The sequence below is a fragment of the Chaetodon auriga genome, chromosome 7 (genome assembly GCF_051107435.1).
Source record: "Chaetodon auriga isolate fChaAug3 chromosome 7, fChaAug3.hap1, whole genome shotgun sequence".
Lineage (NCBI taxonomy): Eukaryota > Metazoa > Chordata > Actinopteri > Chaetodontiformes > Chaetodontidae > Chaetodon > Chaetodon auriga.
The window spans coordinates 16,595,145-16,608,652 of NC_135080.1; the positions used below are offsets into that span (position 1 = coordinate 16,595,145).

The 13,508-nt window shown below is 40.0% G+C and overlaps 1 protein-coding gene across 1 annotated transcript in view; it reads left to right on the plus strand.

Annotated features, from left to right (window-relative positions):
• The window catches only part of si (sucrase-isomaltase), a 60,679-nt gene extending 54,063 nt beyond the window's left edge, over positions 1-6,616 (plus strand). Inside the window, exons 45-47 of the mRNA XM_076735047.1 lie at positions 1,000-1,049; positions 3,231-3,401; positions 6,203-6,616. Of these exons, the coding sequence (XP_076591162.1) occupies positions 1,000-1,049; positions 3,231-3,401; positions 6,203-6,280 (299 nt within the window). The 3' untranslated portion in view covers positions 6,281-6,616. The remainder of the gene's footprint in view (positions 1-999; positions 1,050-3,230; positions 3,402-6,202) is intronic.
• The last annotated feature ends 6,892 nt before the right edge of the window (positions 6,617-13,508 follow it).

Sequence of the window (13,508 nt, forward strand, 5' to 3'; positions counted from 1 at the left end):
TACAAATTTGAGTTCCTTGTACTCTACTTGAGTATGCCGTCCTCTGCGTTCTCAACATTTGGACAACTTTAGTTTCTAGTTATTTTGCAAATCAAGATTTCTGCACACAAAACACATGAAGATGTACAAGTACAGCTGAAATAATTAGTCGACTACTTAATTGAAAGTGATTTTTCATGAAAAAATTATTAATGTCTTGAGCTTCACAAATGTGACAGTTTTTCCTTCTAGTTACTTTAATAATTTACACTTATCTTTGATAATTTTGAGGTTTGGACTGCTTGTTGGACAAAACAAGCATTGTGAAGGTGTCGCTTTGGGCTCTGGGCAATTGTGATTAGCATTTCTCACTAGAACAAATTAACGATGAATTTAATCAGCAGATTAATCCATAATGAAAATAATCATTGTTTGTAGTAAAATATAAAACATAGTTCAAAATGAGCTCCACCTCAACCAACTACAACAACAAAACCCTGCTTTTACACAGATTCATGAGTAATAATGATCTAATGATAATGGTATAACAGTTGCAGTGGACATTTGTCTTCATTGAGTACTCTGACATTTAATACTTTTATAACATAATATTTTCAATGCAGGACTCGTGCCAGAATATTTTTTCAGTGTTGTATTAGTATTTTAGGTTACATAATGATCTGAACACTTCCTCGATCACTGATACTAACAAGTCACTTAGCTTTTCAGTTTTTAATCTATTCTTGCAGCTACTCGGTGTTTCATTCACTCATTAAAGCAACCCTCCACTCCATGACTCATTTACCCACTTCATCAGGTGTTTATTTAGTTGTTCATCCAGTCCGTCACATGAATATGAACTCCTGTGGTCATTTTTGAATGCTCACTTATCCATACAGACCCTCATTTATTCACTTCTCTCTGTCATTCATTCAGCTGGTCACACACTTATTTTCTCTGTCTCTCCACCGTCTCCATGTCTCGCTCTGTGTGAAATTCACTCTTATTTTCTCTCCTCAGACACAGTTGGGAATGGAGAATATCTGCTGACCTCCTTTACAGCAGAATCGGTGAGTTCAAGGGCCAACTACATGTCACATCTCTTTTTTTACTTTATCGTCATTATTGTTATTAATGCAGCGAGACTGGAGAATAAGCCCATACTTTGACATGCAATGGGGCTGTGGTAGGCGAATGTCAAAGGCTAACTGTTGGAAACCATTAGCACAGAGTTCATGTCTGACTCTGGGGTGGTGATTTGAATGTAGCTTTTACCCCTTTTTGCTGGTTCGAAGTTCTTGCTTTAAAAACTCTCTTTTGACACCGGTATCAAAGTAATGACATACAAATGCTTCCATTTTTGAGTCACTTGATAGTAGCACTATCAGAATAATCTAACAGTAGACACCAGTCATGTGCATGTCATGGTTACATCTTTTTTACAATTTTAAGAAGGTGGAATAAGAAAGTAGATACTGTTGGATAGATAGTAACCAAGTCCATGCGTAGACCTAAATCAGATGCTCCAAGAGTAAAAGTGAGAGTCGAGAGCCTTTAGTTTGATGCCAACACCAAGCCAACAGCCCTAATGAAGTCACAATGTCATTTTCATCAGGTGCAAGGCTTTTGTTGTGCACACACCTGTTTAGTATTTTCACAGCTCCAAAAGAATGTGGAGCAGCTGTGTTTGTGTTTATGCAGATTACAGTGCATTTGTGGGACTACTTTTGGCCCAAAATTGCACTTATATTTCTGCCTGCTCAGACAACCTCTTATCACAAACACAAGCACAAAGAGCAATTTTGTTGGCATAAAGCACAAACACTGATTCCAGAATGACAAAAGAAAAAACAATGTATGTTGCACTTGCCCGTTTCACCTCATACAGATTTGAATGTGAATCAAACTACAGCTTCCGGTGTGATTAAAGCAGACTCTGTCCTGATCAGGTCTGTGAATGATCACCAATAATGTAATCCACAGATGTCTCCTTCACAGTACACTGAAGATTCATCCAGAATGCATGAATGATATGCGCTCCATCTCCAATCTCGAATTTGATGAATACCCTAAGTTTAAAACACCTCACCTTAATTGAATAACATTTAATTAATTGACATAAGGACACTGCAAGGTGCCCAACAAAATAAATACATACTTCTGTACATTAAAAGGTCTACCAAATAAAGCCACAAATGTTCTGTGTGCTTGCATTTGTCTGAGCAGCAGAAATTAGGGTGCAATTTAATGCCAAAATGGGTAGCAAAATTGTGCTGTTGACCCGCATCAACACAACCGCAGCTGCATCACCTCAACGACCTGGGCACATGTGCTTTTATGTGGAGCCGTGACATTGCCAATGTTTTAAAAAGAATGAATATATAAAGAAGGACAGCAGATATGAAATTGTGCCTTCGTTTGCACCTCTGCTGACATTGTGGATGTGCAAAAATAGTCCCCTAAGAGTTTGTGTTGCATGTGCATAAGTCTTCTGGCCAAGTTCAGTGAGAAGTGAGTGTTTACCAGGCCACAGCTTGATCACATTTCGAGTCCGACATGACAGACACTCCCTAATCACTGGGACTAATGGGACTAACCGAGCCCTATTTGCTCCTTTGCCAAGCAAAGGCACACAATCACACACAGACACACGTTTAATCGCAAACATACACACATACACATTCATATATGCACACATCTACAGTACACGCATACACGCATACACACATACAGCGACCATGGCCAAACATCTGTGGCTGTCCTCTGCCTACCATCAGGCTCATTCCAAAGCAATTTCACACAGCGATAAAACAGGCACACTGTCTGACAGCCAAGGGGGGAGAGAGCAAGAAAGAGAGCGCAAGTGTGTGTGTTTTTTTGCGTTTGAATGCACTTGTGTGTGTGGGTCTGTATGTGGATGCATGTGTGAACGGGCAGATGTGAGAAGATGAGGATAAGTTCGGCAATGGGGCCAGTGCTGCCTGGCAGATTAGCAGATCGTATGCCATTTTGGATAGCTATCCAAATGTAGATGTGTGTGTGTGTGTGTGTGTGTGTGTGTGTTCTTGTACCTCCATATGAGTGAGACCATTACTTCAAAGTCAGGACATTTTAGTCTTCCTCAGTTTTTAGGGGCTGCTAAAAGCACTAAAAGCAAAGCAAAATTATTCTACGGTGGATACAAAATTAATTCTAATAACCTTCTTCATTTCTTTGTTTCACCTTCTCGTCTCCAACCCTTTCACTTCCAGAACAAACTGTCCAACAAGGTTGACCACAGTGGCCTGGACCTTGCTGACTCGTTGACCCTGGGTGAGGTGAAGGTTTGGGGTGCAGGCAAAGTTACTGTCACAAATGCGACCCTGACAGACGAGACTGGAACACCGCATAACCTGGCCCTGACGCAGAACACGAAAACTCAGGTCAGAATGTTGGATGTTCTCCATTTAGTTACCATAGAGATTTTAGTGATGTTATAATCAATGCAGCTGCCTAAATATGCATCTATATGACAGCAACATTATGCAAGTTCTTTATCTTAAAATAAGTCGGCCAACAGGAAAACAATGACAATCCAACAACAGACTTTACATCCCTGCCAATGCTATTCACGAAAGACTTGTAGGCTGTAACTGCATCGTTATCATCCCCTAAGATCATAAATACAGAAGGAGGCATCTGCTCGCAGGGATGGGAAACTTCAGTGGTAATGGAACAATATTAGCTAAAGTGTACACAAGCACACATATTCCGCTGCAACCCACAAAGACAGCTAAATTTCTGCTCTAATACCCTCAAAATAAACATATTAATCACTGTCTAACATGCATACAATCAGTGTCATTGCATTTAATAGTTCACTTTGTGCATTCATATCATAGCTCAGTGAGCCTCTCTCATCACTGCACGCACACATTTCATAAACACACCCCAGCTTTCAAGTTGACTGAGCAATTCCCTGCCAGTCAAAAACTGTCACTACAGCTACAACAACAATAACAAAAAACACAGGTTCACAACCCAGCCCCTGCTGTGCCACACTTTGTCATCTAATAGCTGTAATCAACTCTGCATCCCCCCCCCCCAACACTGTTCTTTTGTAATGAACACAGCGCTGAAGACTTGACTCAGGACAGCAATTTTAAAGCTGCTGATATAAAATGATTGTCACTTCTTCCTCTCCCTCCCTCTATCATCTGCTCCAGTGGTTGAGCAGAAAGAAATGTGATGGAGAATCAGGAGGAATTGTGTACACATAGCCAAAAGATACGGCCTGTTGCAACATTTGATACATGGCGATTCATTTGTCCAAAGTGCCTTTGCAGTACCACAGTTACTTTCATTCACAGTGGCCACTGTAAAATCTGAACACTGGCAAACTGTCACTCGGAAAGTCTGACAGTATGTGTAATTGAATCTCCTCTGTAGTCTTCTGGAGAGGGTCAAGCTCAACTATGATGGCGATTACAAAAAAATCTGGGATGCTGTGTAAAACAGAATGTGATAATTTGCTCATCCTTTTTGACATCTACCCAATCACACAGACAGGAGGTATCAGAAATGTAAAAATGCAAATGAGAGTAAGGATGCAGAGCTCAGGTCATATAAGGAGAAACTGGAAAAGAGAAGGATATAGATCATGTGGAAGAAGAGGGTAGGGAGGGTATACAGCTGTCTTACAGTGAAGCATATACGTTTGTGGTGGAGGTTGGTGATATGGAGGCTTACAACTACCGGAGTGTGAAGCAGAGGAAAAAGTAAAGACGAGGCCAAGTTTAAGAGTGCATGTGTTGATCCCCTCTCCTCATTTAGCCTGTGATAAAATATTCCTGTCGAGGTTGTGTACTGTACTCAGTGCACTTATCGGGAGCATGAAAATGATAGCTACAGCAGCTCCATAAATAATCGGAGGTGAAAAAGCCCAGAAGGCTTTGATTTATACTGTTCTTGGAGAAGACGGACAGGGAGAAGCAAGAAGAGGCAGCAAGAATTGCAGATGAAGAAAGTCAGAATGACAGAGGGATTTTTGAAAGTGTGTGTGTGTGTGTGTGTGTGTGTGTGTGTGTGTGTGTGCGTGTGTGTGTGTGTGCGTGTGTGTGTGTGTGTGTGTGTGTGTGTGTTTGTGTTGAGGATGCAAGGATGGGTAGAGAATAATGAAAAGACAGAAAGACAGTCCATCTTTGGAAGGGAGGGAAGGAAGGACAGAGCGCGGAGGAGAGAGAGCATGCATCACAGAAAACAGATGGAGAGAAGGAAAGAGAGGTGAAAGAGATAAAACGGGAAGAATGAAAGATGGGAGGGAAGGAAGAAGGGCAGAGAGGAAGGAGAGAGAGGGAATGAGGATGACACAGTATGCGCATGGTAATAAGTGGTTTTTCAGTTCAAGACAATCCATTCATCTCCTTAAGTATTGTCTGATAGGGTAACAACTTGAAAGAGGCAGTAAGCAGCTGGCACTGTGTCATTTAAATACAGTGTGGTGGGATGAGCTACTTCTGTCTCTTTATTATGAACCTACACAGGCCTCTCCATACTGTCACATTATCTCAACACATGTATAAGTCCAGGCTGCTTTAACTTTTACTTGGGGACCCATGTCGTTTCCATGAATAAAATGGGGATCATACAGGAGCAGGAGGAATGGACTATACATTTTCAGACATTTCTCACATAATGTCTGAAGGTTAAAAAGTTACACAGCGTGTGGGTTCGGCTGAGTATGATGGACATGCCACAGTAGGCACATCAAACCAGAAACGCAAATTACCTAAACTCTTTATGTTAACCTGCATCTCTTGCACATTTAAATTTTCTACAAACATTATCTGAGATCAAGAAGCGGTAACTTGAAATATGTATAAACTAATTTATAAAACATAAAGTGGAAAACTATAAAACAATGAAGAAAGGGATCCGGGAACCCATCAGATAACAATAATCATACTCATTTGATTAACTAAATGCTGATTAACTGTGGTTAACTAAAGGGAAAATATATATAAGAAGAAGAAAAGAAAGAAGCAATTAGACATCACAAAGAATTCATTAGACATCATGAATTAATTGTAACCATGATTTCAAAGAAATTATAGCAAGCTCTGGGTAATGTTTCGGGTGGAATTCCATGTCTGTACACGACGATATTTAAAGAAATATATGTCTGGTTTTACAACAGGCAAGGTGCACACTTACAGAAACTAATATTTCTCTCTTGTGTCTACAGGAGCTGATCATCGATGCTTCTTCTTTGTCCATTCCTGTGAATCAGCTTTTTAGTATAACATGGGCGACCAGCGTCTGATCAACACAGCACAGTTTTTGTGTTTTTCCGGTAAATAATAAATAATCTACAGTACCTGTACATAATGGACCATTGCCATAAATTATAATGTAAAATAAAAGCAATGTTTTTTGCACATGAAATCACCTGAATGTACTCCTACACTCATAGATGAGCCTACCTATTAATGTATTTATCGTTGAAACAGTTTCTTTTTTTTCCCTGTATTGCTGTACTATTAAACCTGCAGCAACATTACATCACATTGAGTGTAGGCAGAAATCATTTTCTAACAATTAACATAAGAATGTATTCACAATAAATGACTTTGGATGGTAACTATTGTGTTTCAGTACCTTCAATACAGAACAACAAATCATTAAAGTGCTCTATAAAAACCATGTTTACAGTTGGGGTCTTTATTTATGAGTGGGTCCTTGTTTTATTTGTCTCATACATGCACATGAGGACTCCCGTGAACGTGGATGTAGATGATATGGTACACATACCTAAAGGAGTGAATAGGACTGACCTTATTTATCTTTAAAATATTCAACACCGTAAAATAATTCAAATATTAAAAAATAAATGTAGGCACTAATTAATTTATGAACTGCCTCAGCTCCCAGTGATTCGTTTCCTGATGGGCAGACAGCTTTATGAACCGCTAAACGCTGCTAACTGTGGCTAACTGTCGTCAATTTATGTCACATTTTTTGAATTGATTAATGCCTGCATGTATTTTCAATGTTTTTGGTTCATTTAATGGTATGTTAATTTTATGTATTGGGTCATATTTTTATTTATTTTTGGCACTTTCAGTCCTCCGTAGAATCGTCACTGAAAGTTTGACTTGTCTGTTTGACCCATCCATCCACCCCATCTTTCTTGCTCTTGATACTAAATCACCTCACCTCCTCCTTTGCTCCAGTCATAATTACTATGGCCACGTCACCACCTGACAATACACATAATATCTTAGTTGCACAGAAAACCTATGTGGCCCTTTTTATGGCGAGGCCGGCTGGGTACACAGCCTGCATGTTGCACTTAATAGATTTTAATACATTCTCATATTTTTTCATTCCCAATTTCAGTTATTGTCACATTATCCACTTAATAATGGAGGAAAGAAGTGTTTACCTAATTTTTTGTGCACAACATATTACCTGCAGAGAGAGCAATTGTGTGAAACTGTTCTGGCCCTTATTTCACCACACAAGAGCATCAGTAGACAACCAACTGCTGTGCAGAATGAGTTAACAGGTGTCTCTAATAAAATAACAAACAGCAAGAACTAATGACCAGTGGAGGAAACACATGCAACATCTCAAGAAGTCTGCTTTTGATAATTGGAAATGCTTTGATTCAAGAGATGCACGATGCTGTGATTAATGCCCTGCAGCACACTCGTCACCAACAGAGGAACGACGACTGAAGTGGAATTATAAAGTTAACATTTTTAAACACCTTTTGAGTCATTGCCATGCTTCAGTATGAGTGGGCACCTTTGTAATGCCACAGTTGCACGTATGCATGCATCAGTATGGGTGTGGGTGTGTATGGAGGTGTGCCAGGAACGAGACACTAATTATAGTTCTTACCTGCAGCAAGCTGTCTACCTGTGCTTCGTCTCATCCCATTACTTCCCCATATAATGATGCAGTCATCCATTATTCAACCTGCAGTAAACGTAATGATATCAATTTAGCTATGGGCACCTCAAATTGATTTCCACTGTAATCGCCACACCACGGGTAGCAGTGTAAAAGGGGGTTTATTGCTGAATGGTGGATTAGGGTATGTGTCTCTGTGTGTTTCCATTATTGTGTTTAGATTTTAGATTTATGATGCTTCATTTCAGGCCCTGTCTTCAGGTAATATGTGATTTTGAAGAGAAAAGTTCTCAGTTTTGAAAACAAAGCCAGCGACTTTGGAACAGCTCATTATGCATACGTGATGGGGGTGAGGAGGGGGATCACTTGAGAATCCAGTCTGGGTCAGGCTACAGCTGACATCCACAGTGTCCAAAGAGCTGGCGTACAGCCTCCCTCCAAGCATGATCTTCACACATTTTCAGAGTTCTTCTAATATGTTTGTAAAGAAAGATGTTCCCCTCTTTGCACACAGTGAAATAATGTGGCCCAGAAGTTTTGACAGAGACTCTCATTTCTATCTCATTGTCCTCAGATCAATGTGTTTTTCTCTGATTTTCTGAAAGGGAACCCGTCTTACCAGACAACATGCTTTTAAATGAGCTGCAGTAACAATGTGTCTTTGTTGCTGTGGTGACTGACAGACACAAGTGTGTCACAGATGAAGGGGGAAACAAAAAGATAAAACATCATGAGAGAGCGGGAAAACACTTTGACAACTTCAAAGACTGTCAGATGTGACGGGTGTGTGTGTGATATTGTGTGTGCGCGTGTGTTACTTAATGCGTTGTTGATGTACTGTCGTATGCTTGTGCATTGGTTACAAATATTAACAAATATAATAAAAGCATTGAGCGATTATTGGTTCAGTGCATCTGTGTGCAGGCTTATGTAACAGCCGTATAGTAAAAACGTCTATTGTGCGTTAGCTGCCGCTTGCATAAATTCCACAATCCAAGATTCTTGTTCTGACAATATCAGTCATAAGAGAGATAAAAAAAAAAAAGAAATCTTCCAAATCAGATATCTTTCTTCACTCATGTATTCCTAACAGCTCCATTTCACTCTCATATATACAGGTGGGAAATAAATCATGCATATATAGAATATAAAAGTGTCCTTGTCACACTCTTCTCCATTTCTTTGCACTCTTGCATACTGTCTCTCTCTCTAAGACACACACACACACACACACACACCATTTTTTTCCGTCATCCTGTCATTTTGTGAGCACAGCTTCTGTGTCGACAGCCCAATAGCACCCTACCTGACCAGATCCCCACAGCCACTTTCACCATTTGACACACACCCACACTCTCACTGACACATACACACAGTATAAAAATCCCACCTGTTTGTCATGAGCCATTTCACGTGTTTGACACGGTGCTTCAGCCATGCAATTTTCCCTTCACCTTCACTAATCTGCCACTCATTTAGGGCAGTCGTGCACACCGGCAGGTCATGCATTTCTGCCCACTGAGGGCCTACTATGCTAATTAGTGTTTCCGCTGAGCAATGAAGGAATATCCGTTGTTCTCGACCTTGACCAACAACAAAATGAAAATCTTGGTGATGATGAAAGAAAAAAATAAATAAGTAGAAACCTCAGGAGAGGAAATTCACAGAGAAACTCTTCCTCCTCCACTAGCTGAAGGTGTAAAAGGAGCCCTAGGCAAAAAAATAAAAATAAAAATCTATTCTCAGAAATTTTCTATGAAATTGTTAACTTCTTTTGTATCGTGCATCCATTTGGCTGATTCACATCTGCCATTTCTTGGTATTACCATCCTGTACTTTTATTTGTCAGTGTGCCCTTGAAGTAAACAGGATGTTTTTTTTGCCTACACTTCCTTCAAAATTACACAAAAGTATCTGGCTGAAATGCCATTTTTCTTTGGTGAAAGTTTTGCACTTGGACAGAAATGTTGTGTGATTTAAAGCTAGTTAAATCACATTGAGATTAATGATATTACACATGGGCATGCCGCTAGCAGGTTGTGATCGGATTATTATCCATAGATTACTGACATTAACAACCCAACACAACGCTGCAGTTGTGGAGGAAGCACTCATATATTTTACTTAAGTAAAGTAGCAACACCACCAAGTAAGAGTCTTACATTCAGTATTCTCAACAAAATGCACTTAAAGCATTAAAAGTATCATCAAAAGTAACTGTTGGCCATTATGGCATCTTTCAGAGTGGTACAAGATCATATATAGTAAATAATTTCAACATTAACCCACAGGCAGCATTTCAATGTTACAGGTGGTGGAGCAAATTGCAATTATTTTATATGCCATCGTAGTGGACATATGAAGTAGTTTAATCTGCAACTATCATATTACATAAATTGATACATGTTTTATTTGTGAAATCTTAATCTGGAAAGTAACTGCAGCTATCAGACTAATGTACAATATTACTCAATGATGTATAATGTAAAATGAAAAACACTAATACGATGTACAAGTACCTCAAATTTGCACTTAAGTAAATTATTTGAGAAAATGTACTTACTCACTTTCCACCACTGCAACACTGACAGTAGGACTGACTGCACAAAGAGCAACAAAGATGAACCAATGTGCATCAGATATTGTTAATTAAAAACATGACAGTGAATCATCTGAGAGGATCTTTTAAGACAAAAGTGTAAAGCTGTGACAGTAATACCGATGACAACTGCTTTTCATGCAGAGGCAAAAAAAAAGGGAAAGAAACGACACAAATGTGCAGAGAGCACCTGACAGCCATTTTATTTTAGACTGAATGACTGTAATTAATAAATGCCATTAAAACACATCTGTCGGCACTTGCGCTACCCCTTCAGGTGGCGTGGCAACCATAACTGCGACAATCATCATCACCATGATCATCACTGTCATCACTCTTAAAATGTCCCATTGGGATTGGAAACAAAATTTCCCTCAAATGACTCTCAAAGCAAAGGAAAATGAACATTCCTTAACAAAAGCTGTACATTCTGATCAGCACTGGGGATGAAAATCTGGTCTGAAACTGACACATTAACATCAGCACATTGCATTTCCTGTGACTTTACCTTGTTTTATCCAGCAGTCTATGAAAAACATCCTTTTTCCCTGACTGACCTGCTGAAAGTTAATTATTTAAAAGAAGAAAGTTCACGATTATCGTTCACCTTGCAACTCTGGCTGGTGCCTGAACAAGAGGCCGACTGTTTGCTTTAAAATTGCTTTGCAACCAGTTACACACAAAGCTGACAACTTCTTTCCTATCAAGGGCCATTTCAATTTGTAGAACATCCTTCGACATCCTTCGCCTTCAATAACAGCAACAATAAGAGATAGTTTGTCCATTTCTCTTGGAAAGCACAACACTCCGCATCTATGTACAGTTTGTTGATCGGCATCATGATGGATCAACACAATATCAGCCGCTATGTGTGTTGCGTTCAGGCATGGCTCGGAAAAATGTGTTCTACTATCTACTATGTTATTTTCTTTATTGCTTGTATTTATGAATGACCTCACAGACCAGATCAAATGGGCTGTTTCCGGTCCAGAGGCCGGAGGTTCCCTCCCCCTGCCGCAGGTGAAGTCAAATGACCAAAATGATGGATCAGACATTTCCATGTTAGGCCCTGCTGCAAAGAAGGTTGAAAATGCAAGGCTACTTATGAGTCAGTGCAAAGTGAGAAAGATAATTTTTTTCTAGACAGAGCACTGATGGAAAAAAAGACATTTCTTTCTGGCAGACGGCAGATTGTGGATTAAGCACCAAAGGATGGCCACACGCACACATCTTCACAAATCACATCAAATGGCACAACTGCACACCCACGCACTTACACACTCACACAAACATTCCTTACAAATCAAATCAAAAACAGGGCACGCACGGAGGAAAAGCGATTTGCCAATTGGCCAGACCATCCACGCAGAAAAGGATTTAAATATCACTGGAAATGGGGCCAGTGTGATTGCATCACTTCCGGTTCAGCAGAGCTAGTCAAATGCCTCTGGTGGCCAAGTAATTCAATACTCCGAATCGTATGCATAATGCCACAAATCACCCTGCACACGCGGGATCATCAGCAAATTGAAGATTCAAATCAAGCTTTCCCAGCTGAGGGTATGTGCAGTTATGCTAAATACATTCTGCCCTTCAGTGCTAAAACAGGATAATCATCAGCCTAATTACATAGGAAATGTATCAATGGTCAAACTTACTGCCCTTAACTCTTGATTTACAATTTTGCGACTGAGCCTGCCTCATCTGAATATGACAGAGAACATGTGACAGCTGCTCCCTGTAGCTGTCAGCTGATAAAAAGGGGGCGAAAAAAGAAGACGACCAATAAACGGATGAGTAATCCCCGCTCATTCTGCACACACAGAGGGAGGTGAGATTTGGGTTTACCTCCCCTCTTTTTTTCTTTCATAGTGGGACTGAGGCACATTGGTCCAGTTCCGCTATAGATTACAACCACAGGCAGAAAATGATGCACACATGATTCATTCGCACGCTTGCGTGGACTCAGGCTAATGAATGTTTGTGGAAAATACATGTTACATTTTCAGCACAAGTCGGAGAACGCCGCAAAGGCTGACAGTCATGATGTATGGTAGTAATTGAAGAGCTAAAACTGGAAACTGTTTCATTTAGTTTGTGCATAAACGTTGCCATGACAACACACATTGCGCCTGACATTTTAAAAAGACACTCTGGGATTGTTCTTCTCAGTCCACACATACAACGTACACACACATATAAATACCAATTGTGCATAGTGCAGTGACAGGCTCAGTATGTAAGTGTGGGCACTGATCGGGAACGTCTTACTCTACCGCACACAACAACATCAGCAAGTTAAGCACCTGATAAGTACACCTGTGACAATGTACTACAGTATTAATGTATCTCTTACCAGCTCCCAAGACCGAGCGAACCAGCATCAAATTCAGTACAATTCAGATTTTTTAGGTCATGGTGGGTTACAGCAAAATAACCAACCTATAATTACCTGTAAACTAAAAGAGCTAATTGCTACCTATGGCTGCTGCTATACATCACTGCCTGCTACTATTTACAATACAATTGCGAGAAGACATCAGCACACTGACTGGAAAAACGGAGGTGGACGAAGGTGAGCTCGCAGCAGACCTTCTAACTCTGAAGTAAGATAAGACAAGATAAGACAAGATAAAACTTTATTCATCCCACTCAAGACAAAAAGCATACAGGATATAAAATAACAACTTTAAGTAACCCAGAAAAGAGCAAAAAGCAAACCACTAGTCTCACCAGTTGTACATCCATAAGTACACACGATCGACCACAGAAACACAATAAGACAAAGAAAAATGGCCGGAGCTGCTCTCACTAGCTGCCACTCGTGCGGGGTCATCTTGGATCAACACAAAGTACAACCAATCACGTCAGTTAGCTAAGTTTAGGAGCAAATAGACAACAACTCTGAAGGATTTCCAGTGTCGTGCAACACCTTTCGACCATTAACTGTAAGAAAGTGTAAAAGTAATCTTACAACGCTGATGGAAGCATATGTTAAGCCCTGCTTGTCCACAGGGAGTAATGTTATTATTGT